This window comes from Ochlerotatus camptorhynchus, unplaced genomic scaffold (genome assembly GCF_037179485.1).
Source record: "Ochlerotatus camptorhynchus isolate MF236.1 unplaced genomic scaffold, CSIRO-AGI_Acam_v1.1 ptg000361l, whole genome shotgun sequence".
Classification (NCBI taxonomy): domain Eukaryota; kingdom Metazoa; phylum Arthropoda; class Insecta; order Diptera; family Culicidae; genus Ochlerotatus; species Ochlerotatus camptorhynchus.
The window spans coordinates 11,364,626-11,390,086 of NW_027040849.1; the positions used below are offsets into that span (position 1 = coordinate 11,364,626).

At 41.8% G+C, this 25,461-nt stretch overlaps 1 protein-coding gene across 1 annotated transcript in view; it reads right to left on the reverse strand.

The window, feature by feature from the left end:
* Nucleotides 1-8,479: 8,479 nt before the first annotated feature.
* Nucleotides 8,480-25,461, reverse strand: part of LOC135709544 (uncharacterized) — a 36,672-nt gene continuing 19,690 nt past the window's right edge. The window contains exon 2 of the mRNA XM_065231938.1: nucleotides 8,480-12,120. Within this exon, the coding sequence (XP_065088010.1) occupies nucleotides 8,480-12,120 (3,641 nt within the window). The remainder of the gene's footprint in view (nucleotides 12,121-25,461) is intronic.

A 25,461-nucleotide genomic window follows, 5' to 3' on the forward strand; every position in this document is an offset into this window, starting at 1 on the left:
CGACTTGAGATTTGGGCATAATTGCATTTGTAAACAGCACGTTAATCGCCGATTTATCGTGATTAAAAGCGCAATCTCGAAAACTAATAACACTATCACGTAGAAGAATGATTTCTCTATCATTTGGTATAGTTTTTTTTTTTACGAGAATGAGCTTTTATTCACGAGAAATTCACGATTTACGTGTTTGTTTACAAAAGCAATTACGCCAAAAATCCAAAACACTCCGGAATTCCAATATTAAACGACCTATTTGAGTACATATGAAATACGAGTGCCTGTCCTGTTGAAAGTAAAATGAGCATAAAATTACACGCGTGGTTCAACGATTCCAAATGAGTGTTTCATGAAGGACCGACAAATTTGATCACAGCAGATAATACAGTGGAGATTACGAGTTCAAGTACCACCTCGCGATCAAACTTGCATAGATTCTGATTTTTGATTCATCGCAGAAAAGGTAGAAGTAGAAAAATCATCATTCGGCTCCGGTAAAAAACGCGAATGACGATGCCACTTATTTCAAGATTTTTTGGCTATTAGTACGGCCTCCAGAACAGGAAAATTGCTCGTATATTATGTTTTCATCGCGGTTTTCCAAATTTTATCCGAAGATGATTTGCAAGTTTTAAAAATCGATAAGTTTTTTGAAGAATAGTTTTTCTTTTAATGGCCGAAAGAAGGTTTTTCCAATGACCGGTATTCCGATTACAAGTAGAGTCAGATTCGAAAAAAAATAGAATCAAATTTTGTGCAAGATTAGCTTGTGAGACCACCGAAGTTCCGCTTTATTCAACCAGTCTTACCACTATTTGATTCGGAAAACAACCAGAAAATAGAGTGGCTGTTCGGTAAGAAAATGTCTCCAGACGAGATGATGCGCAAGAACCAGCGGGCTCTGAATAAAGCGATGCGGGATTTTGATCGGAAGAAGATGAAAATGGAACAGCAGGAAAAGAAGATCATCGCCGACATCAAAAAGCTGGCCAAAGAAAATCAGATGGATGCGGTCAAGATTATGGCTAAGGATCTGGTCCGGACGCGACGGACTAAACATAACCACGAGCAATGACGACGAACTGCATCGCAAACCCCATGATAAACAAGGAGCGGATGCATCCAACGAAACTTTTAAGCGCAAAAGAATCATTACCAACATAGGAGAAAATTCGGTAAGATCCTTCCATTGCATTATTTTATGATTTATCAATATTGTACAAATATTTACACATCACACACAACTACACATAGTAACTCGGAGCGTTTGGTACGGTATGTCCACGCATCCTTCAACCCCTGTAGATTCAAGAAATGTTACCATTCATTTCCAAGAATCATCTTTGCGGCAAATACAACGCAGTGGGTCTGGCCGTATTGATGTTTATATCATATCTCAGATATGCTGCTAACATCAATTAGACAAGAAAAATGATTAGACCTCATCTAACCTAATCATTTTCCAGGATGCTTTCTCGTACTGGCTGCATGTGTATTAGATTAGATTAGATTAGATTAGATTAGTACGGCCTCCAGAACAAAACTTAGCCAGGCTAGCAAAGGTGAACCCAAACCGAGTCGTAGAAGAAATAAAGGTCAATACAGGGAGGACATCTATTTATACCAATAAGATGCTAAAAATGTAAATTTTAGAATCATAACAATACGTGTGGGATGCATGCATTATATAGTATACTAAAGTCTTTTTTACGCGGTTTTTTACACGTTTTTTACAGGGTTAGTGCCGCTGAGTCGCGATTTACACGGTACGTTTTTAACGATTTCTCGACAACGATTAAACCTATCGACTTGATTTCAATCACATTATCCGTTTTAAGCTATACACGGATAGAAATCTCCTTATACCTTTTGGCAAATTTCTATTGCTAATTATTCATAAAATGTATAAGTCAACTAATAAGCAGTCACCTTGCAAAAAGTTAATGAAGATCATGTGTCAAATGAAATGTATAAGCGGTCACACATACCTTTTACGCATTCTTATAGGACCCATGAGGTTTGTCTTATGGAATGTCTAACGCTGATGTTTTGGCAAAAATGTATAAGTGAAAGACATGAATAAGATAATTGATTTTCGTTTCGTGTAGGTAATCGAATAGCATACTTTAAAAAAATCACAACTTTTGGTGTAAATACAGAAAATTTTAAAATTTGTCCATATGGACCATAGCATGCTTTAACTACGAATGGCATCAAAATCCGATTTTTTTTTAATATTTAAGCATGTGAAAAATCAAAATCTCGGTAGGTTTTTTTTACATCTGAGTGTACAGTATAAATCGAGCAGGCACCTCACTTCCAAGTTCGGGGCTGATTAGCATTCAAAGTCCCATACAGTTCATGGAGAGGATCCCCACCTTCAGCTGCTGCTCGATGTAGAGGTCAGCCATACGTCACATATCCTCAGCAATTTTACCCATCAATTCTCCTCGTTACACGGCCAATCATACCAGCTAAGCGATTGAGAATAATTGACTCAGAGAATTTTCTTTCCATACGAAATTTACCCAGATTTGCAAGAAACTGCAGTTACTCATAGCTTATGAGTAGCTGCAGTTTCTTCCAAATCTGAGTAAATTTCGTATCGAAAGAAAATTCTCTGAGTCAATTATTCTCAGTCGCTGAGTTGGTATGATTGGCCGTGTAGATTTTTCAGGAACTGCAGGCATAAATTTTATTTTCTAGCTTCAACTGTTTCCAAAAATGCGCCTAAAAGTAGAGTTTTTTAGAACCGATAACAGAGCGAAAGGCCGATGATCCGATTCATATAAAACATCAGCTGTAGATTATTCACTCTCCATACTAAACCGGATCTTTTGAATGAATCCGCATCTGATAGCCCATCTCTAGTATTGACCTGAACTTACGGCTATTTATTTTACACTTGGGAAAAAACAAACCTTAGCAACGGGTAAATCGATTAGAAAAACTTCATCGCTCAACAGTGTTGCCGTTTTATATAATATTGTTCATGACATACTTGTCAACGTGTTCCATAACGAGCCGAACAGTGTGCCATGCTGTGTTTCGGCACAGTGTGCAGAGTTGATTACCCCTTGTCAGCACGGAAAACAAGATCGACGGAAAACAAATCAAGGAAAAAAATCAAAGGGTGCAGGACCACATGGATAGCCACCAGTATTCTTGAAATCAGTATCGCAGGAGATAGCGAAGCCATTGTTTCAATACCAACAATTGAAATGGCCTTAACTCCATTTTGTAAACAAGCCTTGTCAGGCCATTTTCTCGCGAACTGAATTCCGCAAAGGCAAACCAACATAATGAACAGATAAGAGAAATTCTCCTCTACCCCATTGTGGTTTTGGTTTGCAAATTGTTGGTCTTGGTTTTGGCTGTTCAACTCTTATCTCGAATCCTGTTTTCTTTCGTCAATTTGGAAGGAATCGTTTTTGATTCCAATTTTTAATAGTGGAAAAAATCAGACGTTAAAATTTACCGTGGAGTTGCAACTTGCAATATTGTCCTGAATTCCTAAACTATTTGAATCTATAACAAATCATCCATTGATGTTTTCGCACAAGTTAAGCATTTAATTACAGGCAAACACCATGGTTTTGTTAAAGGACGGTCAACGACTACTAATCTGTTGAATTTTTAAAATTTTCTTTTTACGAAATGGGACATTATGTCAAAGCACTATATACTGACTTCAGTAAAGCGTTTGATAGAGTTGATATCCCTCTTTTGCTACTCAAAGTATCAAAGCTGGGTTTTAGTCAACAGTTATTAAAATTGATTCAGTCATACTTGACCGGTAGAACACAAAGAGTTAGATTTGAAGGAGATGTATCGTCAGTAGTTAATGTAACATCTGGTGTGCCACAAGGTTCCCATCTTCCATAATATATTTGTTAATGATGTAGAGCACATATTGAATATCCTGAATGTCTCAATATATGCAGACGACATGAAACTTTTCCTGGAAATTCATGATCAACAAGAAATTGATAACTTTTACATAAGGTGCACACAAAGTTTATTGAAGCCTAATGTGAATTCCATTTCATTTACACGACAGCAAATTATTAGGCAAGAACATGTAACAATAGGAAAAAAACAGAGTTGAAAAGTGCAATAAAGTTAGAGATTTAGGTGTTATACTTGATTCTAAATTAAGCTTTGTTGAGCATTATAATAAAATTATCTATAAGGCAAACAACATGCTAAGTAGGGTTTATTAAAAGGTTTAGTTTTCATTTCAATGATCCATACACAATCAAAACATTATACGTAGCATATGTAAGGCCCCTCCTTTAGTACTGTAACATAATCTGGTCTCCATATCAAGATACGCATATAAACCGCATTGAATCTTTCCAAAAACAGTTTATATTATTTGCTCTAAGAAAGTTAGGCTAGACGAGTTACCCTTACCATCTTATGAGTCTCGATATATGTTGATCAATTTGGATGCACTTGAAAAGCGAAGGCAATTCGCAATGATAGCTTTTATAAACGATGTTGTAGCGCAAAGAGTGAATGCTACAGAGATTTTTGAAAATCTAAATTGTTATGCTCTCACTCGTTCCTTAAGAAACAGAAATATGTGTTATATTAATAACCAAAGAACAAACCATGCCAGGAATGCGCTTTTAAATAGAATGATGTCTTGTTATAATGAACATTATGAAAAAAATGATTTGACAATGAACAAAATGCTCTTAAAAAATGTTTCTTTTCGAGGTTAATTTGAATTTACTGTTTATAAGAGGATATAAACATTTGAGATATTTGTTACATTTGGCTTGAATGCCCTCAATGTGATCTTTAAAAGTTAATTTTTGGTCAAGTACTAATCCAAGATATTTCACTTGGTTTGACCAGCAAATTGGAACTCCGTTCATTGTGACTATGTGACTACTACTAGGTTTCAAAAACGAAGCTCTAGGCTTATGTGGAAATATTATAAGTTGGGAGAAATCTTCCATTTTTGTAAATAAGAAGAGAAAATATCTAAACTTTTCTGCAGTCTGCTGCAAATAACACGAAGACTTCATCATCAGCGAACAAAGATTTCTGGCAACTCTGAGGCAAATCAGGGAGGTCCGAAGTGAAAATGTTATACAATATAGGCCCAAGAATGCTACCCAGATGAACTCCTGCTCTAACAGGTAGTTGTTCAGATTAGGATTTTTGATAATTTACCTGCAGAGTTCTGTTAGTTAAATAATTTTTAACTAATTTCATAATATAAAGTGGAAAATTAAACTTTTTCAATTAAGCAATCAAACCTTCATGCCAATCACTGTCGAATGCTTTTTGTATGTCTAGAAGAGCAACTTCAGTTGAGCAGCCTTCAGATTCGTTTGAACGAATTAAATTGGTAACTCTTAAGAGTTGATGAGTAGTTGAATGCTCATCAAACTGCTCATCTGCAAAAATTGAGTTAGTATTGATGTGATTTACTGTACCCAGATAACAGCGCCAAACGATAACGTTGAACTGCATCGTTGCAAGAAAACACGCATCTACGAACTCACACCACTGAGCGGACGATATGTACAGCGCAAATCAAAACACGAATCGGTGTCATCAGCTTCGGCAGCTTCCGATTGCGTTTGCATTCGCTGGCGTTTTTTCCATGTTTACTACTATGCTTATAAGGATTATTTTGAGCAACAGCTTTGCAAATTATCAATTACTATTAGAGATTTACATCTTACTGATACCGATGGTGATATTTTAAACTCTTTCACTCGAAAGCAAAACATATTACAAGCCCATCATGATGTGAGCTTGAATGTGTTTTCTCAAGTGTTTCTGTTGCGTATAAAGTTGTAATGATTGAAAATCGGAGCAATCACAAAAAAGTGAGAATTTTGCTATCGCAATATAATCATAGAGGTAACTATAAGACTAGAAGGTCCCGAAGAAACATGCTCATCTTTTTGGCTCAGCTCTGGTACTCTCTTCGGCCCCAACCTAATCTATGCACCCTCGAAACATAGGAAAATCGACGAACCCCTCATTTTATCCGTCAAATTTTCATAGCGAACCAAAACAAACATAGTGTAGTACTACCATAGAGGTAACTCTAAGACTAGAAGGTCCCGAAATAACGTGCTCAACTTTTTGGCTCAGCTCTGGTACTCTCTTCGGTCCCAAGCTAATCGATTCACCCCTCAAACCATAGGAAAATCCGAGGGGGATGACTCTACGATGCAGAAAAGATTGTGTTTTGCTGTGGCTAACTGCACGCACGCTGAGTAGATAGAAAGAAGATTTATGTCGATTTTGAAGATTTCCTGCAAAAAGATGAAGCACGATGCAAGTAGATGCGAGAAATGAAAGATGATTTTTCGAAGATTGATTCGCTAGTGTGAGATTTTTTGAGCATCTAGAATTGAGATTTAGATGTATCGCCCCCCTCGGGAAAATCGACTAACCCCTCATTTTATCTGTCAAACTTTCAAAGCGAATCAAAACAAATATTGTGTAGTAGTAGATTTTTGACTAGAATGGGGTACGTTAATCGTTTGCTTGGGACCAATAGGCTACCCGACCAGAAGGGTATAACAATAAAATAACAAGATTATAACAAGCCTTGTTATGGATAACTGATTATGATATAATTAAGTTAAGGAAACTGATCACCAAGAAAATAATATAATAAATCTTTAACAAATTTAAATGCATTGATTTTTTTATGATTTTGTAACTGATTCTTAACAAGATTTTATCACAACCAGATATTAATGACCAAACTACAATAAAAAATCAAATCTATTTTTTCTAGTGTTTTTCAAGCATTATATTTTCTATGAGTTTGATAATGTTTTGTATTTCATTTACACAGTTAATCAATCTGAGTTTTTGATTTACAAAGTGAAATATATGATTATAACACGATTTGATATAATTTTGTAATAGCACAACAGAATTGTGTTGCAAAATTTGTTATGTTTTTGTTATGAAAGTAACATAGTGAAATATATTTTTGTTGTATCTAGAGGAAATTTTTGTTACATTTTTTGTTATTTTAACTACATCCGGAATCTTAAGTGTAACAAACCGTGTTACTAATTATAGTGAAACAAAATAACACAAGCTGTAATAAATTTATTATTCCCTTATGGACGGGTAGTCAAGTAGTGAGCCAATTTTAAATCGTTAGTTTCGTATTGATTGTTGGTACTACCACCGGTTGGAAACTAACGATTTAAAATTGGCTCACTACTCGACTAGCCTATTGGTCCCAAGCAAACGATTAACGTACCCAATTCTAGTCGAAATTCTAGTACAGTTTTTGATATTTATCCACAATTAAATACATCCATTCATCTATGTTAATGAGGCAGACTTCGCAATTAGTTGTTTTAATAAACTTAAATTCATTGCTAGAGGCAATACATCTGGCACCGCTGTTTCAATGATACTTTCACGATTGCTAGCAAAACAATAAAGTAGAAATGGTATTCTTTGTGATAAATTTTGTTCACCAAGAGTTTTGTGAAGCAGTCGTTTTGAGTTTCGTGCATTCGATTGCGTTTAATTGTGCTATACTTCGAAGAACACAAGAAAGTAAATACAGTGAATGTGTTTTACCCAGGAAATTTTCGATCTAAGATCACGAAATACATGTTTTAAATTTTCGTATTCTTAATATATGAATGTATGTGTAAACTAATGATGATGATTTTATGATATTTAAAAAAGAAGAAGAACACAAAATTACTTACCTTTTGTAGAACCTTAAGTATTCTGTACAATAGTCTTCTCTAGCCCATTGCCGCGCTTTTGTTATAATTATAAAATTTTGCGCGTGGCTTTGCCCTCTCCCCTGATAGAGTTGTGAGGGTAATAGTAGTTGTTGTTGTTGTTGTTGTTTATTATTGACATTTTACATCCTGCGGATGCATTCATGTCAGTTCAATTGATTTTTGTGTAAACAGTGTGTGGGTGTGTTCAGAGTGATGTGAGGGTGAGTGTTAGTGTTTACGATACAATTCAAAATTCACTTAGCTTTCTTATCGTTTGCTCGTTTCCTGGTTCATCGTCTGCATGCTCATCTCATGGTTTACACTTCTTCTCCATAAATTTCTTCTTTACTTCTTCTATATATATATATTCACCATCTTCATTCTTCATGATCTTCCATATATCTTTTTCACATTATTTTTCGATTTCTCCGTTCCTTCCTTGCGCTTCATATTTATCTTCATTCTTCTGCATCTTTCTTCTGTAGTACTTTCGTTTTCTGCTTCATCTTCATCCTTTTTCACTTTATCTTCTTCGATTTCCATTCAGCATCTTCTTCATGAACTCATTTGCTTCCAACATTCATCGGTAACATTCTTCCACTGCATCTTCTTCCATTTCCTGTCCGACATCTTCTTCCATTCAGACTTCATTTTTCTTCTGCATCGCTTGCTTGTTCTTCATCCTCCGCTTCGTTTTCTTCCTATATCCTGCATTTTCCTTTCCATTCTATCTTCGCCCTTCAAAGCTTCCGATAAAGTTTGGTTTCATGCAGAAACTTCAGCAACCGCTTCTCATAATCATCGTCGTTGCGTAACGCCGTAAAAAGGCTTGTGGAATCGATTCCGTATTTCGTCCTGGCCGCTTCAAATTTTCTGCAGTGCAGAATAATGTGACGAACGTCAACAACGGTCCCACAGCATTCACATGCTGGCGGAGCTGTTTTCTTCAGCAAAAATTCATGCGTAACCCTAGTATGACCAATGCGCAGACGAGTGAGTATGCGTTGATCGGCAGAGCTGTACTGATCGATCCACTTCTTCGTTTCCCTTTTGACCTCCTTCAGCTTCACATCTGTCAATTGTGCCCAACGTGCTTCCCATAGCTGACGAAAGACTTGGTTCATGTTCTTGATGGAATCAATTATTGGTACGGCAACGTTGATTGGTGGACTGTTTCGTGCTTCACTGGCTAGACGGTCTGCTTCTTCGTTACCGCGAATTCCAGCATGACCAGGGATCCAACAAAGGTGGATCGGCCGTCCACGTAGTAAGCGCTCGATTTCCTGGATCCACGGATGCTGCGATCTACCACTCTCTATGGCCGAAAGACAGCTGGCCGAATCAGACAGAATTATAACACATTCGGTTGATGCTCTTGCAGCGATGACGGCCGACTTGATTGCAAAGGCCTCCGCCGAAAAAACGCTACATTGTGACGGAAGACCTATTGCTTGCTGAATGCTGCTACTAAATACACCTGCTCCAACTATGTTCTCGCATTTAGAACCATCCGTATAAATAGCCAAACCACGGCTAAACCGGTTAGCCAGCAACTCCTGCACGATGGGACGCACTGTATTCGGGGGGTCCCCAGCTTTCACCTTCCGTTTCACATCCCAAACAATATGCGGCTTGGGTTCATACCACTCTCTGTTGGCTAGACGTGTTCGAACAGCGATGTTTGGAAGCTCTACATCAATCGTCGCCAGGCGATCGGACGCTCGTTCCACAACTGGAAGATCGATATTCCTGGAATCCTTCTCCATCAAACGAATTGCAGCACGAATTATGGCTTGCATAATCATTAAATCGAATGGCAAAGTGCCTGCTTCAGCCATAATCGCTGGAATCGGACTGGTGACGTACGCCCCTGAGGCGAACCGGACCATCCGGTTGTAGATGGGTGCAAGAGTCTGCACCACCGAATCCTTCGCTCTACTGACGAGCCCGATACCGTAGATAAGTCGCGACGTGACGATTGCTGATCCGATACCCAACAGAGAATCGCGTTGCCCTCGCGGAAGTTTAGCCCCTATCATCTTCAAGATCCGCAGTCTAGAGTCGCACGTGTTTTTGACTACCTTGCAATGGTGTTTGAAGGACAGCGACCGGTCAAGGTTGACGCCAACAACTTTCAGATGATTCGTCCTCGGTACAGCTGTACGGTCGATGAATATATCGTTGCTGGGTTCTCGACGGGCGTTGGGACTGCCGTAGAAAATTTTTGATTTTGTCGCGGAAATTGTGAAGCCGACGCTTTTCGCCCATTTGTCGACAGCTTTCACTGCAGCCTGTAGATCTCTATACAGAGGACGCTCCTTACTCCTCCGTACCACCAGCAAAATATCGTCCGCATAGAGAAGCACGGCAACAGTATGCGGCACCACTCTGAAAATCGGCTGCATCGCTATAAGGAATAACGTGACAGACAACACTGATCCTTGGGGGACTCCGTTCTCCAATGGCATTTCATCCGATAAATGTTCTTCCACGTTCACCCGGAAAGATCTGTCGGTGAGGAAACTGTTCAGTACGTTGAACATGCGCCCACCCATCTGCCACTTACGCAGAGTACGCAAGATACCGTACCGCCAAGTGGTGTCGTACGCTTTCGACAAATCAAGCGATGCAATCAAGCAGTGTTCGTCCCGATTTGGCAATGACCTATCCAACTCCGCCAAGTATGTGTCGACGCCTCTTCCAGCTCTAAAGGCGTGCTGCCTCTTATCCAGTCGTCCATTCGACTCCAACTCAGTCGTCAATCTGCGGTTCACGATACGTTCGAACACCTTTGCGATGCAGTTGGTCAAAGTGATAGGTCGGAAAGCAGCAGGTCCAGATTCAGAACAGTTTGGCTTCGGAATCGGCACTATTATTCCGGTTCGCCAGCTGATAGGGTAAACGCCACTACGCCAGATTCTGTTTAGAAGCTGCAACAGCGCGATTTTGACGGATACAGGCAGACGTCGGATCATCGGATACCCTACCGAGTCAGGACCTGTAGAGACACTACGTCCTTTGTCGAGTGCCCACAGAAGCTCATCCAGGGTGAAGTCCGCGTTATATATCTCGTCGTTGTCCGGAAGAAAATCCACGCGATCCCGTTCCGCTCTTTCCTTCGCTGTTTGAAACAGTTGGGGATAGCTTGAGGTCGCTGATCTCTCACAGTAGTGCTCGGCCAGTTCTTCTGCTATTTCTTCCACTTTCTCCGTGTAGCCATCGGGTCGCTTGATAACCGCCTTGCTGTATTGTCGTTTGCCTCTCAGGGTGTTCATCGTCCGCCACATTTCTGCCGTTGTGCTGCTAGGTGATATTTTTCCGACAAAGTCCTCCCACGAATGTTCCTTTGCTTCCTTCACTGCCTTCTTAGCCGCTGCCTTCGCTTCCTGGAACTGCTTCAAAACATCCGTTGTGTCTGATCCTGCTATTCTGCTGCGCTTCAGTGCTCTCAGAAGTTTTCGACGCTGCTTAATCGTCGTTTTCACTTCCGGGCACCACCATGGTACCGATTTGGAATCAACTCGTCCTGATGTTCGAGGAATGCTAGCGGTTGCTGCTGATAATATCCGATCTACGAACTCATCAACGCCAATCTCGTCATCCGGTTTGATGCTGCTGGAAGTCAGTCGTTCGAACAATGTCCAATCTGCTTGGTCGTAGAGCCATCTTCTTCGCTTCGTGGCGATCTGTGAGAATTCAGGTGAAGAGACGGTGATTGGAAAGTGGTCACTGCTGTGGGTATCCGGAAGTGTTCGCCAGATAAATCTGGGAGCTAGCACCTCTGAACAGATCGAAAGATCTATGGCAGAAAACGAACCGTTTGCTGGATCCACCCGCGTGTGTGATCCGTCATTCAGGATTATCAGATGCTCCGACAGTGTCTTTTCAGCGATGTAGCGGCCAAGCGCATTCGATGCCGTAGAACCCCAGGCGGGATGGTGCGCATTGAAGTCGCCAAGTACCAAAATTGGCGGGGGCAGACGCTCCAAGAAATCATTTAGTTCTGTTTGGCACTGTTGCTGGGAGTTCGGAGATATGTAGATCGACACTACCGTCATTGGAGTCGGAAGATGGATGCGAACTGCAATGGCTTGAATATCACAATTGATATCGATGCGCTCGAATGGAACCCCTTCACGGATGGCAAGGCCCACTCCTTGCTGCCAGTATCGACGACTACCGGTTTGAAGAAGCAGGGTGTAGTTCTTGCCGGCAAAGTCTGGCGCGACCACACGATTATCCACTTTCGTCTCTTGCAGCGCTATAACGGACGGTTCATGCTGGCTGATGAGCAATTTGAGCTCGCTGATGTTGGCACGTAGACCACGTATGTTCCACTGGAGGGCAATACATTTCGTGGGATGACTACTGCTGACTGTTGCTGATGACGAAGATGATGCTGACGGTCTACGCGTTGGACTTGACATATCGGCCGGATTCCAGGAGGAAACAGAGGGTGCAAGACACTCGTGACTGGTCCCACTCTCGTCCCCCTGAACATCCGACTAACCCCTCATTTTATCTGTCAAACTTTCAAAGCGAATCAAAACAAATATTGTGTAGTAGTAGATTTTTGACTAGAATGGGGTACGTTAATCGTTTGCTTGGGACCAATAGGCTAGTCAAGTAGTGAGCCAATTTTAAATCGTTAGTTTCGTATTGATTGTTGGTACTACCACCGGTTGGAAACTAACGATTTAAAATTGGCTCACTACTCGACTAGCCTATTGGTCCCAAGCAAACGATTAACGTACCCAATTCTAGTCGAAATTCTAGTACAGTTTTTGATATTTATCCACAATTAAATACATCCATTCATCTATGTTAATGAGGCAGACTTCGCAATTAGTTGTTTTAATAAACTTAAATTCATTGCTAGAGGCAATACATCTGGCACCGCTGTTTCAATGATACTTTCACGATTGCTAGCAAAACAATAAAGTAGAAATGGTATTCTTTGTGATAAATTTTGTTCACCAAGAGTTTTGTGAAGCAGTCGTTTTGAGTTTCGTGCATTCGATTGCGTTTAATTGTGCTATACTTCGAAGAACACAAGAAAGTAAATACAGTGAATGTGTTTTACCCAGGAAATTTTCGATCTAAGATCACGAAATACATGTTTTAAATTTTCGTATTCTTAATATATGAATGTATGTGTAAACTAATGATGATGATTTTATGATATTTAAAAAAGAAGAAGAACACAAAATTACTTACCTTTTGTAGAACCTTAAGTATTCTGTACAATAGTCTTCTCTAGCCCATTGCCGCGCTTTTGTTATAAAATTTTGCGCGTGGCTTTGCCCTCTCCCCTGATAGAGTTGTGAGGGTAATAGTAGTGCAACTTCTTACAACTAGTGCAATTTTTTTTTTAATTTTTTTTTTGTTTTCCTCGGTTGTTCATACACTGGGCAACAAAATATTAAAAACTAGTAGTTAAGTAGATTAATTTGTGGAGGATTTTTTTTTCTTTCCTTTTTAAGCGGTTGTGCAACGCTTTTGCACAACACTCATGATATCTTCGGATACCTACGTTGCTCGATACTACCAACCGTCTTCGAAAGGAATGGGATGTCTTTTTTCGGCCTAAAAATAAACCTTTGAAAACTCTCGACATTTTGAGAGACTTGCTGCGTAAGTATCCGGGAATCTTGGTACATAAGGAAAGATTCAATAAACTGCGTGTAGAAGCACCGACTTATGATGTGGCAAATAAAATTGCTGAACACGAGCTGTTTAGTGTGGAGTATAACATCTACATCCCTTTTCGAGATGTGGAGATAGAAGGTGTGGTCTCCAACGCGAGTCTGAGTGTCGAGGACTTAAAACGAGCATCGGGTTGCTTCAAAAACTCGAAAATCGGAGAGCAGGTACAAGGATGTCAGGCAACTGCATTCAGTATCTTTGCAAGATGGCAAGAAAGTTTATCAGCATTCAGACTCGTTTCGGGTGACTTTCGCTGATTCAGTTCTCCCAAACTTTGTCAAAGTTGATGATGCTTTTTTTTCCGGTGCGGTTGTTTGTACAGAGGGTATATAATTGTACCAACTGCAAAAGGCTGGGACTCTCAGCCAGCCATTGCGGCAACAAAACTCGTTGTGGCAAATGTGGTGAAAACCACAAAGAGGATTCTTGCCACAAAGAATCAGTAAAATTCGCTTACTGTGGCGATAATCCTCACCCCTTGCAGGAGTGCCCGATGTACAAGCAGCACTCCGATAAAGTGCAGCGTTCAATCTCAGGACGCTCCAAGCAGACATATGCTCAAATGGTGAAGGCTGCATCAGCCGTCCAAGATGCAAACCAATTTTCGATTTTGTCAGCTGAAGAATCGGACTCTGACTCATCCGATGAAGGTGATTCTACGGTGGTACACGCACCTTCAAAAATCGACGGATCCTCAAAAAGAAAATACCCCTCCCCGAAAGTGCGCCGTAAGAAAACTAAAGTCACCTCCAGAAGATTGGCAAATTCCCAGGGTAATGGGGATGAAAAAACGAAACCGAAGGCTCTTGCCAATCCCTGGATGCTACAGGAATTTTCCGCCATTACCCAACAAAGATAAGAAAAACAAAAAAGCTGCTCCTCAAACTTCTCAAAAGAAATCCAAGTCCGAACGCGGTTTGCTAGCTTTTTCGGACATTGTGGAATTCATATTAAATATGTTCAACAAACAAGACCCTCTTAGAAGCTTAGTTTCTGCCAACATTAGAATCATATCTTAAGCAATTGACTGTTTCATGGCCCCTCCTTGCATCAATCATATCTTTCGATGGATAATTCGTCGAACGAGGTTGAAGATATGATCACTGTGCTACAGTGGAACTACCGTAGTCTAGTGCCGAAACTAGACTCGTTCAAATTTTTACTTCACAATTCTGAATGTGATATATTTGCTCTCTGTGAAACATGGCTTTCTTCCGATAAAGAACTCAACTTCATCGCTTTTAACATTATTCGCCTGGATAGAGACGATTCTTATGGAGGAGTACTTTTAGGGATCAAAAAGTGCAACCCTTTCTACAAAATTAATGTTAAATAAATGTGAAGAACAAAAATCTTTGCATAGCTTTAGTTTATGTTCCACCAAGAACCTCCATTAGCCGTAGTCAACTCGAGAATTTAGTTTCGATTTTTTTTTTTGCCATTTAAATAATCTTTATTTCTTGTGATTGTGTGGTTTACATGTATGAATTTGTTAAGTGACACAGATGCGTCTTTTCAACTTTGGTACATTTGAGATTTTAATTATTATTTACAGTTCCTAGTCCTATCAGGCCTATTTTAAAGTATGACCACCTTGGTGGGATTGGTTTGATTTGAATTGGAAAAAGGAGACTACTTATAACTACTATTTACAACTACAACTAACCTACAACTACTATGTACACCTAACCTACTATATACAAATTGCTTATCAAAGCATGTTCTGATAAATTACATTTTTGTGTAAATTTAGTCTTAATTTCGTTAATTTTGGAATCTATTTTGGCAATGCCTGCCTCTTCATGTAAATTTGTTATTCTAGTGTCGAAAGGACGATCAAGAACCATCCTCAGCACTCTATTCTGAGCTACCTGAATTTTGTTCCTGTGAGTCTGTGCACATGATTCCCACACCGGAGCTGCGTAGAGGATCGCAGGTGCTACGATTTGTTTGTAGACGGCCAGTTTGTACACCCTTGAGAGGCGGGATCTGCGGCAAATCAGCGGATACAGACACCTAACCAAGGCGGAACACTTGACTACGGTTTTCTCCACATGCGAGCGGAATAGGAGCTTTTCGTCAAACAACATCCCGAGATAGGTTACTTCGGCGGACCACTCAACCCTTGTGCCATCCATGATTACAGTACAAGAGGGAGCCGGTTTTAGTTTGGGTGATTGCCGATGGAGGAACATGATTGTTTGTGTTTTGGAAGCATTGATTTTGATTTTCCACGTGGTGGCATAATCAGCAAAGGCGTTAAGGCATCGTTGAAGTTTGTTCGTTATTTCGCGAGGCATCCTTCCTTTGACGGCTATTGCGGTATCATCTGCGAACAGGAAAAACACGCAACCGTCTCCAAGAGGAGGAATGTCGGAAGTGTAAATGCTGTAAAGCAAGGGTCCCAGCAGACTGCCTTGCGGGACTCCTGCTGGGATGGAAAACGTGTCGGAAAGACAACCATTCAACGATACCTTAAACGACCTTTGCTGGAGGTAGTTACGGGTGATTTTAATAAGATGTAAAGGAAAGTTGAAGTTACAAAGCTTGTATACAAGCCCATTGTGCCAGACATTATCAAACGCTTTCTCAACGTCTAACAATGCCATGGCTGTGGACTTGGATACAGCTTTGTTACTTCGGATGTTATTCATCACCCGCACTAGCTGGTGATTGGTGGAGTGCCCCTTTCTGAATCCAAACTGTTCCGGAAGGAGAATGTTATTTTCCTCGACAAACTTGAGCAAACAATTGAGAATGAGTTTCTCGAACAATTTGCTCAGCGCTGAAAGGAGGCTGATTGGTCTGTAGCTTGAAGCTAGCGTTGGGTCCTTCCCGGGTTTGCGGATAGGTATGATTTTCGCTGTCTTCCAGATACTTGGAAAGTAGTGCAGTTCCAAGCATCTGTTGAAGACAGCAGCCAGCAGAGAGTGAACCTTCATGCTGAGATTTTTCAACACTAGGTTGAATATTCCATCAAACCCGGGGGCCTTCATGTTTTTGGTGCATTTCAGCGCTGAGCAAATCTGTTCCACTGTGATTCTATCCTCCGGAGGGATGGCACAAGGGGAGGAATCAAGGTTGAGTACGCATTGCTCAACCTGAACTTCGAGCGGACTTTGGATGTTGGAGCCAAGCAAGTGCGATTTGGCAATATGCTCACCAATCGCATTTGCTTTCTCCTGAGGGGTGATTATGAGCCGATCGTCATCATTTTCATCTTTTAGTGGCGGAATGGGTTTAGGGTGCGTCTTTAAGACCTTGGCAACTTTCCAGAATGGTCTGGAGCGGTCGTCCAGATTCTGGACAAGCCGCCCGAAACTTTCGTTCCGGAGTGAGACCATTCTGGAAGCAATCTCCTTGTTCAGATTGGCCATTTCACGTTTCCTCGCTAGATCTCCAGTTCTCTGAAACTGGCGTCTACGAACATTTCTCAGGCGAATTAAGAGTTGGGTGTGGGAATCAATAGCAATAAACTTACCCCTCACAGGAACTCGTCGGACGCACGCCTCGTCAGCCACGGTTATGGCTTGGTGGAGTACTTCCAACGCTCGGTCGATGTCCTCCACGGAGTCAAGCGGCGGGTTGTCGATGATGTGCCTGTCTACCACGCGTCTAAACTGGGCCCAGTTTACGCGATGGTAGTCCTTGCGCAGGCTTGGAGCAGCAGCTTCGTTGTATCCCAGTTCAGCCACAACCGGTTGATGGTCGGAGCTGAGATCGTTTAAGGCTACCGGCTTGGACAAGCCGGTATTTGAAAGAAACAGGTCTAGCGTCGATGGGTTGCCTGCCGGTGAGATGAATGTTGGCTCGTCCGAGAACCAAACGGAGTACAGCCCATGCTGCGAATGGTCGAACAGCAGACGACCGTTCTGGTTCTGCTGGTAGTTCCGCCATGCCTCATGACGAGCATTCAGATCTCCTCCAACAACGAAGCGGGAACCGGTACGGGTGATGGTGGACAGGTCCTTCTTAAATTTAGCCGCTAGTCCACTGCTGGCGGCACACTGTCGAGGGCAGTAGACGGTGATGAACTGGACGTATCCAGTCGACGACTCCACCTCCACACCAAGGGCCTCGATGATAGAGGTGCGGATATGGGACAGAGTGTGGTATTTTATTCCTTTCTTGACGACGACCGCAACACCACCCCCCCTGGAGCTGGTGCGATCAAGCCGGATAATGTTGTGGTCAGGCAACCAGAAGCTGTCGCCGGACTTTAGATGGGTCTCGGTTAGAAGGCCCACGTCGATGCTGTGCTTGCGGAGGAAGTCGGCAAGCTCAATCTCTTTTGCTCTTACAGAGCAAGCATTCCAGGTGACGATAGTTAGCGGTTTAGACGCCATACTGGATGATGAACTTACCGAGCACCTGGATCTGTTCGGGCTTATTGCGGCACTTACGAAGAGCACCGGACATGTTGACGAAAATTTCCATCAGTTCATCCGCTGAGAACAGATCGGGGTTGTTGTTTTGCGCTGTTGGTTGTCTCCAGAATCCAGGGGGGGATGGAGAGCTTTGGCCAGCAAAATCACCGGAAGCTTCTTGAGGGGGGGCGGGTTGCACCCGCGAATTCGCTTGCCTTTGCTGGGGAGCACGAAGAGGCGGAAAATCCTCCGTCCTGAATGATGGGGTTTTGTCCTTCTTGCGTCCTGGTTGATTGTTGCTTGACGCCTGCTTTCGGATGCGTTTGAAGTCCTCGCGTTTGGAGCACTGTCTGTCGGAACCTTGATGTGCACCACCACAGTTAGCGCATTTTATCGCCACGGCTCCATCCGCAGGGCAGTTGGAAGTGGCGTGTTCTTGAGCGCAGTTGCTGCAGCGTGGCTTGATGTTGCAGTTGCGGGTACCGTGTCCAAAATTGAGGCACCTCATACACTGCGTTACGTCACGATGGCCGCCACGGTATGGCTCCCACCGTACGATGATGGAGTAGATTGATCGGATGGCTTGTAGCGCATTGAGCGTCACTGTCCCTTTCTGGAAGTGCACCAGGAAAAGACAATCCGGGTACGTCTTCACGTTTTCGTCTCTCCTTGTCATTCGGAAGACAGCGATTGGGGCAAGCTTGTACCGGTTGATTTCAGCTTCGACCATCTTGGGGTCGAAGTTTGGTAGACCCCTGATGACTACCTTGAAGGGCTTCTCACCGGGGATGTCGTGCGTGAAGAATTCCGCCTTGGTATCCTTCAGATATTTCACGGCCACTTCGTACTCCGCTTTTGTTCGGAGTATCACCTTGGTGCCGATCCTGCCGAGCTTAAACTCAGCTGCAACGCCCAGCGATGAAAGATCGCCAATCAGCGTGTTGAGTGGGACTTGCTTCACCACCAGTGGAGGAAGCTTCATTTTTGCTGCACTCGGGGTGGCAGCAGTTTCGTTGTCGACGGCGTCGCCGAAATCACCAATGACGCTGACGTTCGTCGCGGTGGCATCGTCCCGTCCACTCGCACCATCGGACTGGCCTTGATTTTTCTTCCTCTTCTTTGACCGCTTCACCGTGGCTGAGGTGGTATTCCCTACATCGGTGGGAAGAGTAGCGTACCTATTCGAAATAGGTACACTCAAGCTACCCTCACCGCTGTTCTTCTTTTCCGTTTTCTCTCGGAGCCTGCTCCGGGAGCGCTGTCTTCCCATCACACGAAGCGACCGACACTACTGACGACGCGATTAAACTGCGAATGTTTGGAACAAACTAGAAACTTTAGAACAACTCGACAGAGCGAGCAAAGACCGAACTGTACTGCTTGACGTTCAAGCAGAGAATGAGCTGATTTAGTTTCGATTCTTCCATCCCCCGTATTATTTCTGAGTGATATGTACTCCCATGGTACTGGGTGGGGCGATCTATACGATGACAATAGGGTGACTATTTTTTACGATTTATGTAACGATTTCAACTTGACTATTTTGAACACTGGTGAAGTGACACGTATAGCTAAGCCTCAGGATCGAGAAAGCCGACTCTACCTATCTTTGTGTTCAAGATCACTATCATTGGATTGTCTGTGGAAGGTTATCAATGATCTCCATGGTAGCGATCATTTGCCAATCATCATTTCCATTGAGTGAGGCCCTCAATCTGCAGAACCATCTCTAGTTCCATTTGATCTTACAAGGAACATCGACTGGCAGAAATATGCAACGGTGGTGACAATCTGTGTCGAATCAATAGATACGCTTCCACCATTGGAAGAATATCGATTCCTCGCCGATTTGATGTACAAAAGCTCACTGGAAGCACAAAAAATAAAAGTTCCAAGTGCGCCCTTCAAAAGGAGACCAGCCCCACCTGGATGGGGCGAAGAATGCACAAAATTGCATGTAGAAAAATCTGATGCTTTCAAAGCTTTTCGTAGACACAAAAGTTCCACATATTTCGAGGAATATTCAAAACTTGAGACAAAGCTGAAACAATTAGTCAGAGAAAAGAAACGTGGTTATTGGCGCAATTTCGTTGAGGGACTCTCACGAGAAACCTCAATGAACACCTTGGAGGGTGGCTCGCAACATCCGTTACCGCTCATCTTCTAATGAGAGTGAAGAATACTCCAACCGATGGATATTCGATTTCGCTAAAAAGGTCTGTCCGGACTCAGTTTTAGCACAACAGCAATTCTTCAAGAAGCGTCTCCGAACGGCAGCTCTCTGGATAGACCATTCACAATGCTGCAATTCTCTATGGCTCTTCTTTCATCGAACAACTCCTCACCAGGAAGCGATATGATTAAATTCAATCATCTGAAAAATCTCCCAGATATCGCTAAAAGACGCTTGCTAGACTTATTCAATTCTATGCTAGAAAACAACATTATACCGCCTGAATGGAGACAGGTCAAAGTAATAGCCTGGCAAACCAGCGTCTGACCATAGCTCATATCATCCAATTTCTATGCTTTCGTGCATTCGGAAATTGTTGGAGAAAATGATCCTTCGGAGACTCGAGTTTGGCTTCCGCAAGAGCAAAGGAACAAACGATTGTCTAGCGCTGCTTTCAACAGATATTCAACTGGCCTTTGCGCACAATGAGCAATTGGCTTCAGTATTCTTGGACATTAAAGGGGCTTTTTATTCAGTTTATAACTTTTATGTCAAAGATATCGACAACTGTTTGGCAGAACAATGCACGCTAAGACAACTTGCAGATGACGGTGTGGTTTCCGTAAGAGGTCGATATGCCGTGGACTTGCAAGGTCCATTGCAAAGTTCCTTAGATAACTTGCCTTCTTGGGCTAGGAATCTAGTGATCGAATTCTCGCCGCAGAAAATTGAACTGGTAGTGTTTACTCGAAAGCGGTACCCAGCCCAAATGCAGCTTAATCTTTGTCTTTCAAGTACCTTGGGGGTTTGATTCAAAGTGCACTTGGAATACCCACATTACGTATTTGAAGCAAAAATGTCAACAGAGGATTAACTTTCTCCGTTCAATTTGAGGCACATGGTGGGGTGCTCATCCGGGAGACCTCATACCGCTTTATAAAACAACAATTCTCTCAGTTCTAGAGTACGGCTCTTTCTGCTTTCTCTCGGCAAGAAAATGTCACCTAATCAAATTGGAACGAATTCAATATCGTTGTCTGCGTATTGCCCTTGGCAGGAGTAAACATTAGATCAATAATTACTGATTATAAACTATCATGGTTCTCACCCATGAGCGCACAGAACAGCAGTATACTAGTGCATTGCTGTCTCGTTCGGTTGAGTGCTCGCTCTTTATAGCACTGCTATCGCTCTGCTCAAGCTTTTTCCATAGGGCAAAGTACCCAAACGATAACAAATTTTGAAGAAATTCTTGAGCTGAACACACAATCGCGATTTATGAGAATCTACCACCACTACATATTCTCGGATATGTGTCTTCCTTGTTATACTCCAGACCGTGCTCACTTCACCAATCGCAGCTCCTCAATTGAATATGATCTGTCCCTTAAACAAGTGATTCATGGGATTCCAGATCAACTTCGAACTATTATTATCCCACGTATTTTCACTGAAAAGAACCAACACGTCAATTGCGTGAAAAGATATTTTACAGACGGGTCACGTCTCAGTGGGTACACTGACTTCGGTGTCTTCAATGAAAACTCTAGCGCCTTCCGCAAACTTCAGGAACCTTGTTCCGTTTATGTTGCTGAGCTGGCAGCAAACAAATTCGCATTGGGGATGATTTCCAACATGCCAGCAGACTATAACTTCATCTTCTCGGATAGTCTCAGTTCGATTGAGGCTATTCGGTGGATGAAACAAGGTAGGCACTCATCTTATTTCCTTTCAAAAGTAAGGGAGCAGATGAGTGCGCTGGTCGAAAGATCATATATGATTACCTTTGTATGGGTCCCCTCACATTGCTCAATCCCAGGCAATGAGAAGGCGGACTCTCTCGCAAAGGTGGGCGCGCAGGAAGGCGAATTTTATGACAGGCAAATTTCACACGATGAATTTTACCATTTAGTGCGTCGGAGTACCCTTTCGAGTTGGCAAACCGATTGGGACACTGGAAATCTTGGACGGTGGTTATATTCAATTATTCCTAATGTTTCTTCGAGAGCGTGGTTTAAAGACTTGGGCTTAAGTCGTGACTTCATTCGTGTGATGAGTAGACTTATGTCCAACCACTACTCGCTAGATGCGCATCTCAATAGAATAAACCTCGTGGACAGGAACATCTGTCGGTGTGGAAACGGTTACGACGACATCGATCACGCAGTTTGGCAATGTACGGATAATGACGCCGCCAGAGAGCGACTTTTGAATAACCTCGAGGCCCAAGGAAGACAACCCTATATCCCTATCAGAGACGTGTTGGGTACCCGCGATCTCTGCTATATGCAGTCGATTTATGTGTTTCTGCAAATGTCTAGTATAAGAATTTAATTCGTTTGTCTTTTGTATATCTTTATTAGTTTTAGTTTGTCTTGTCCTCCGTCTCAATGCGTCTCATCGTCGCCCACTGGTCTCCATAGCCGGTCAAACTCCAGACGAATCTAGAACCACACTACCGTTCATACTGGCGACATCGCTCTGATGAGACAACAAAACCTTGCCCCCAAGCTCCTCCCCTTTTCCTATCCTTCGACAATGTACCCCTCTAACCTCGGGTAAACCGCGAGTATTCCGCCCAACTCCTACTAGACATAGAATTAAGTGAATTTTGTTACAAACAAAGAACAATTAATTATCGGCTAAGAAATAGTTGCCATATAGAAATTTTGGAAATATGGAAATAATACGCCTTTGGTGCATATACATGTAAAAAAATTAGATGACTACAACCTAAATAAATCATTCATGGACTTTTTCAGTCCACTTCGTGTTCTCGCTTGCGGATCTATTTGCTTTTTGCTAAAGGAAGTGTTACTACTACCTAAAACTACAACAAATTTAATCAGCACTTCTCAGTGCCAAATATTAGATGAAAATGTTCCTTGTTTGACTTTTATTTCTCTTCGATCCTTGTTTGGACCGCACCCGAGGTAATCCTGCTTGGGTATCGATTTGGAAAATTCGTGTACATTCCTGCGGATTCTTTATTAAACTTATACTTATACTTCATTTTTCTGAATGAATCCCAAAATATATGATTTTTATTGATTAATTAATTATTTCTTTCATCAAAAATCAAACAAAAAGATGCATTTCACCCGTAAACCATTTATTGTTGTATAGGTATTTGCATCGAATCAATCAATTGCTTTTTGCGGATGATGAGGACAAGCGGCCCTAACGACCATGGCGTCTGAAAATAATTGGTTACTAAATGGAAAATATTGATACTTTCGGCATAAATTGAACAGATTGTAACATAAAACTAAAGTACTTACTATTGACAATGAAGAACCGAAGATCACTTCTAAACAACGCTGTGTTCCTAAAATTTGAGCCAATATTTACATGCGCCCTTAAAACATAAATCTGCCTAAAATAACGATGCATGCACCTCTGACGATGATTCAAATAGTGTATTATCTAGGTTATATGATACGTTGCAAAACATTTGCACTTAATCGCCGCTGCATGATGAGCAGCACCGTACTCTACAGGTGCCGAATGTGGCATTTGCCACACAACAAAACGCCAAAGGGCGAAAATGGCTCTAATGTTCGTCGAACATTTACCTTCTTGAAATTATGATTAATTTCCAAAAGTTCAGCTAACTTTGCCCATGCACAATAATTTTCGTTTTTTATTTATCTCATATCATACTAAACTTTCTCAAAATTTCAGGAAAAACCTTGAACTATTTCTAAAAAAAAATCGTAAACATTCGTGGGCAAAACAAAGTTTCCAAAGCTACACACTTAGAAAAATTCATGTAAATGTAGGTGCTCTGAAGCTGACATATACGAGTGCCAATTTTGACATAAAATTTAGCCACAACAGACGCTAAATTCTGCTCAATCCAACGTACTTTCCGACGAGTAACGAACTTTTCAGTCTTGGAGCATATAATTTTACATGACATGTTTGTTTACGTCTCATCCTTTATGTCAAAGATGGTTTCTGTCACGTGTGAGATTAGGTATTTCTAAGTGTGTAGATTAATACAAAATGGAACATCCCATGTCGTGACTTTTTCATACAAGAACCTTACTTCGTTAACGGAAACTTTTATCTAGAAAATCTGGTGAACCCAACGTTTGCTACTTTTAGCAAAAGTTGAATGCCAAATTCCTCGAGCATGTGAGCGTGTCAATAACGCAATCGTAGCAATGCAAATCTTTGAAATAACAACCAGAAATGTTTGTGCTGTTACAATTAATGTTACCAGATACGGATGATATTTTTATATCACGTTTTTGTTTCAGACGTTCCCAAGAACTCGTGGCATTACTTCCGAAAGTGTTAAATCAGTCCAGAAAATTTTACACTATCGGAAGTGAGTCTATCCTTCTCGCATATTATCGTCGCATTTTATGTTGATGTAACGGTCATAAAATATACCTTCGTTGCCCGCTCGTTAGTTTTTGTGCTACTGCTTTCGGTTTTAGTGAATTTCACTCGGTGTGTTGTGTTTTCGTGGTATAGTGAATGTGAAACATTTTTGCTTTGTTTACGTACATATTCCAAAGCACACCCCACGCGATTTTTTTTTCCGAAGCGCCATCTACCAGCAAAATTGTGAAACTTTCGAGCTTTTCCTGTGCTTGTGTTATTTTTGCAGTGCCGTCTTGTTCCTGCAAAATGAGTGTAATTTGCCATGCTTGCGCCAATGACATCCATGAAAAAACCATTGCCTGTCGTGGGTTCTGTAATGCGGTATTTCACCCAAAATGCTGTCACTTGCCAAGTGAACTGTTGGATGAAGTTGACCGGAACAGGCAATTATTCTGGATGTGTAAATCTTGTGCGAGCATAATGTCAGACATTCGGCATAGTAGGAATATAAAGGCTGCATATGATGCTGGTCTGGAGAAACAGCTGAGTACTCATACGGACTTGCTGGGGAAATTAAAACAAGAGATTCTGGAGGACTTGAAAATTGAAATTCGGTCCAATTTCACGAAGCTGACCAATACTGCTTCCATCACTCCAGTTTCCTCCAGACGGTCTGGTTTTATGTCAAGAACCATAGGAAGCCGGCGGTTATTTCCAAGAAAGGACAATAATGTACCAAACCTAATGCATGCTACTGGTAAATCTGTATCTCCAAGCCTAGGCCACTTCACTGTGCCTGCCCCGGTGGAAAAGTTTTGAATTTACCTATCTCGGATTTCTCGTGATGTGACTCCTGAGCAAATTGGTGAGCTGGCCAAAAATCGTTTGTCAACCGACGATGTTGAAGTTATCCGACTGGTTTCAAAGAACAAAGACGTCAGCACCATGTCTTTCATTTCTTTCAAAGTCGGTGTCTCAGCAGATTTGACGTCGAAAGCTCTTTCGTCCTCTACATGGCCCAAAGGAATGCTATTTCGTAAATTCGTGGACAACCGCAGAGTCGAAAATTTTTGGAAGCCTCAAGGATTGTTACAAATAAACATACCGCAAACAACTCCAAAGTCCGCCAATTCCAGTCATC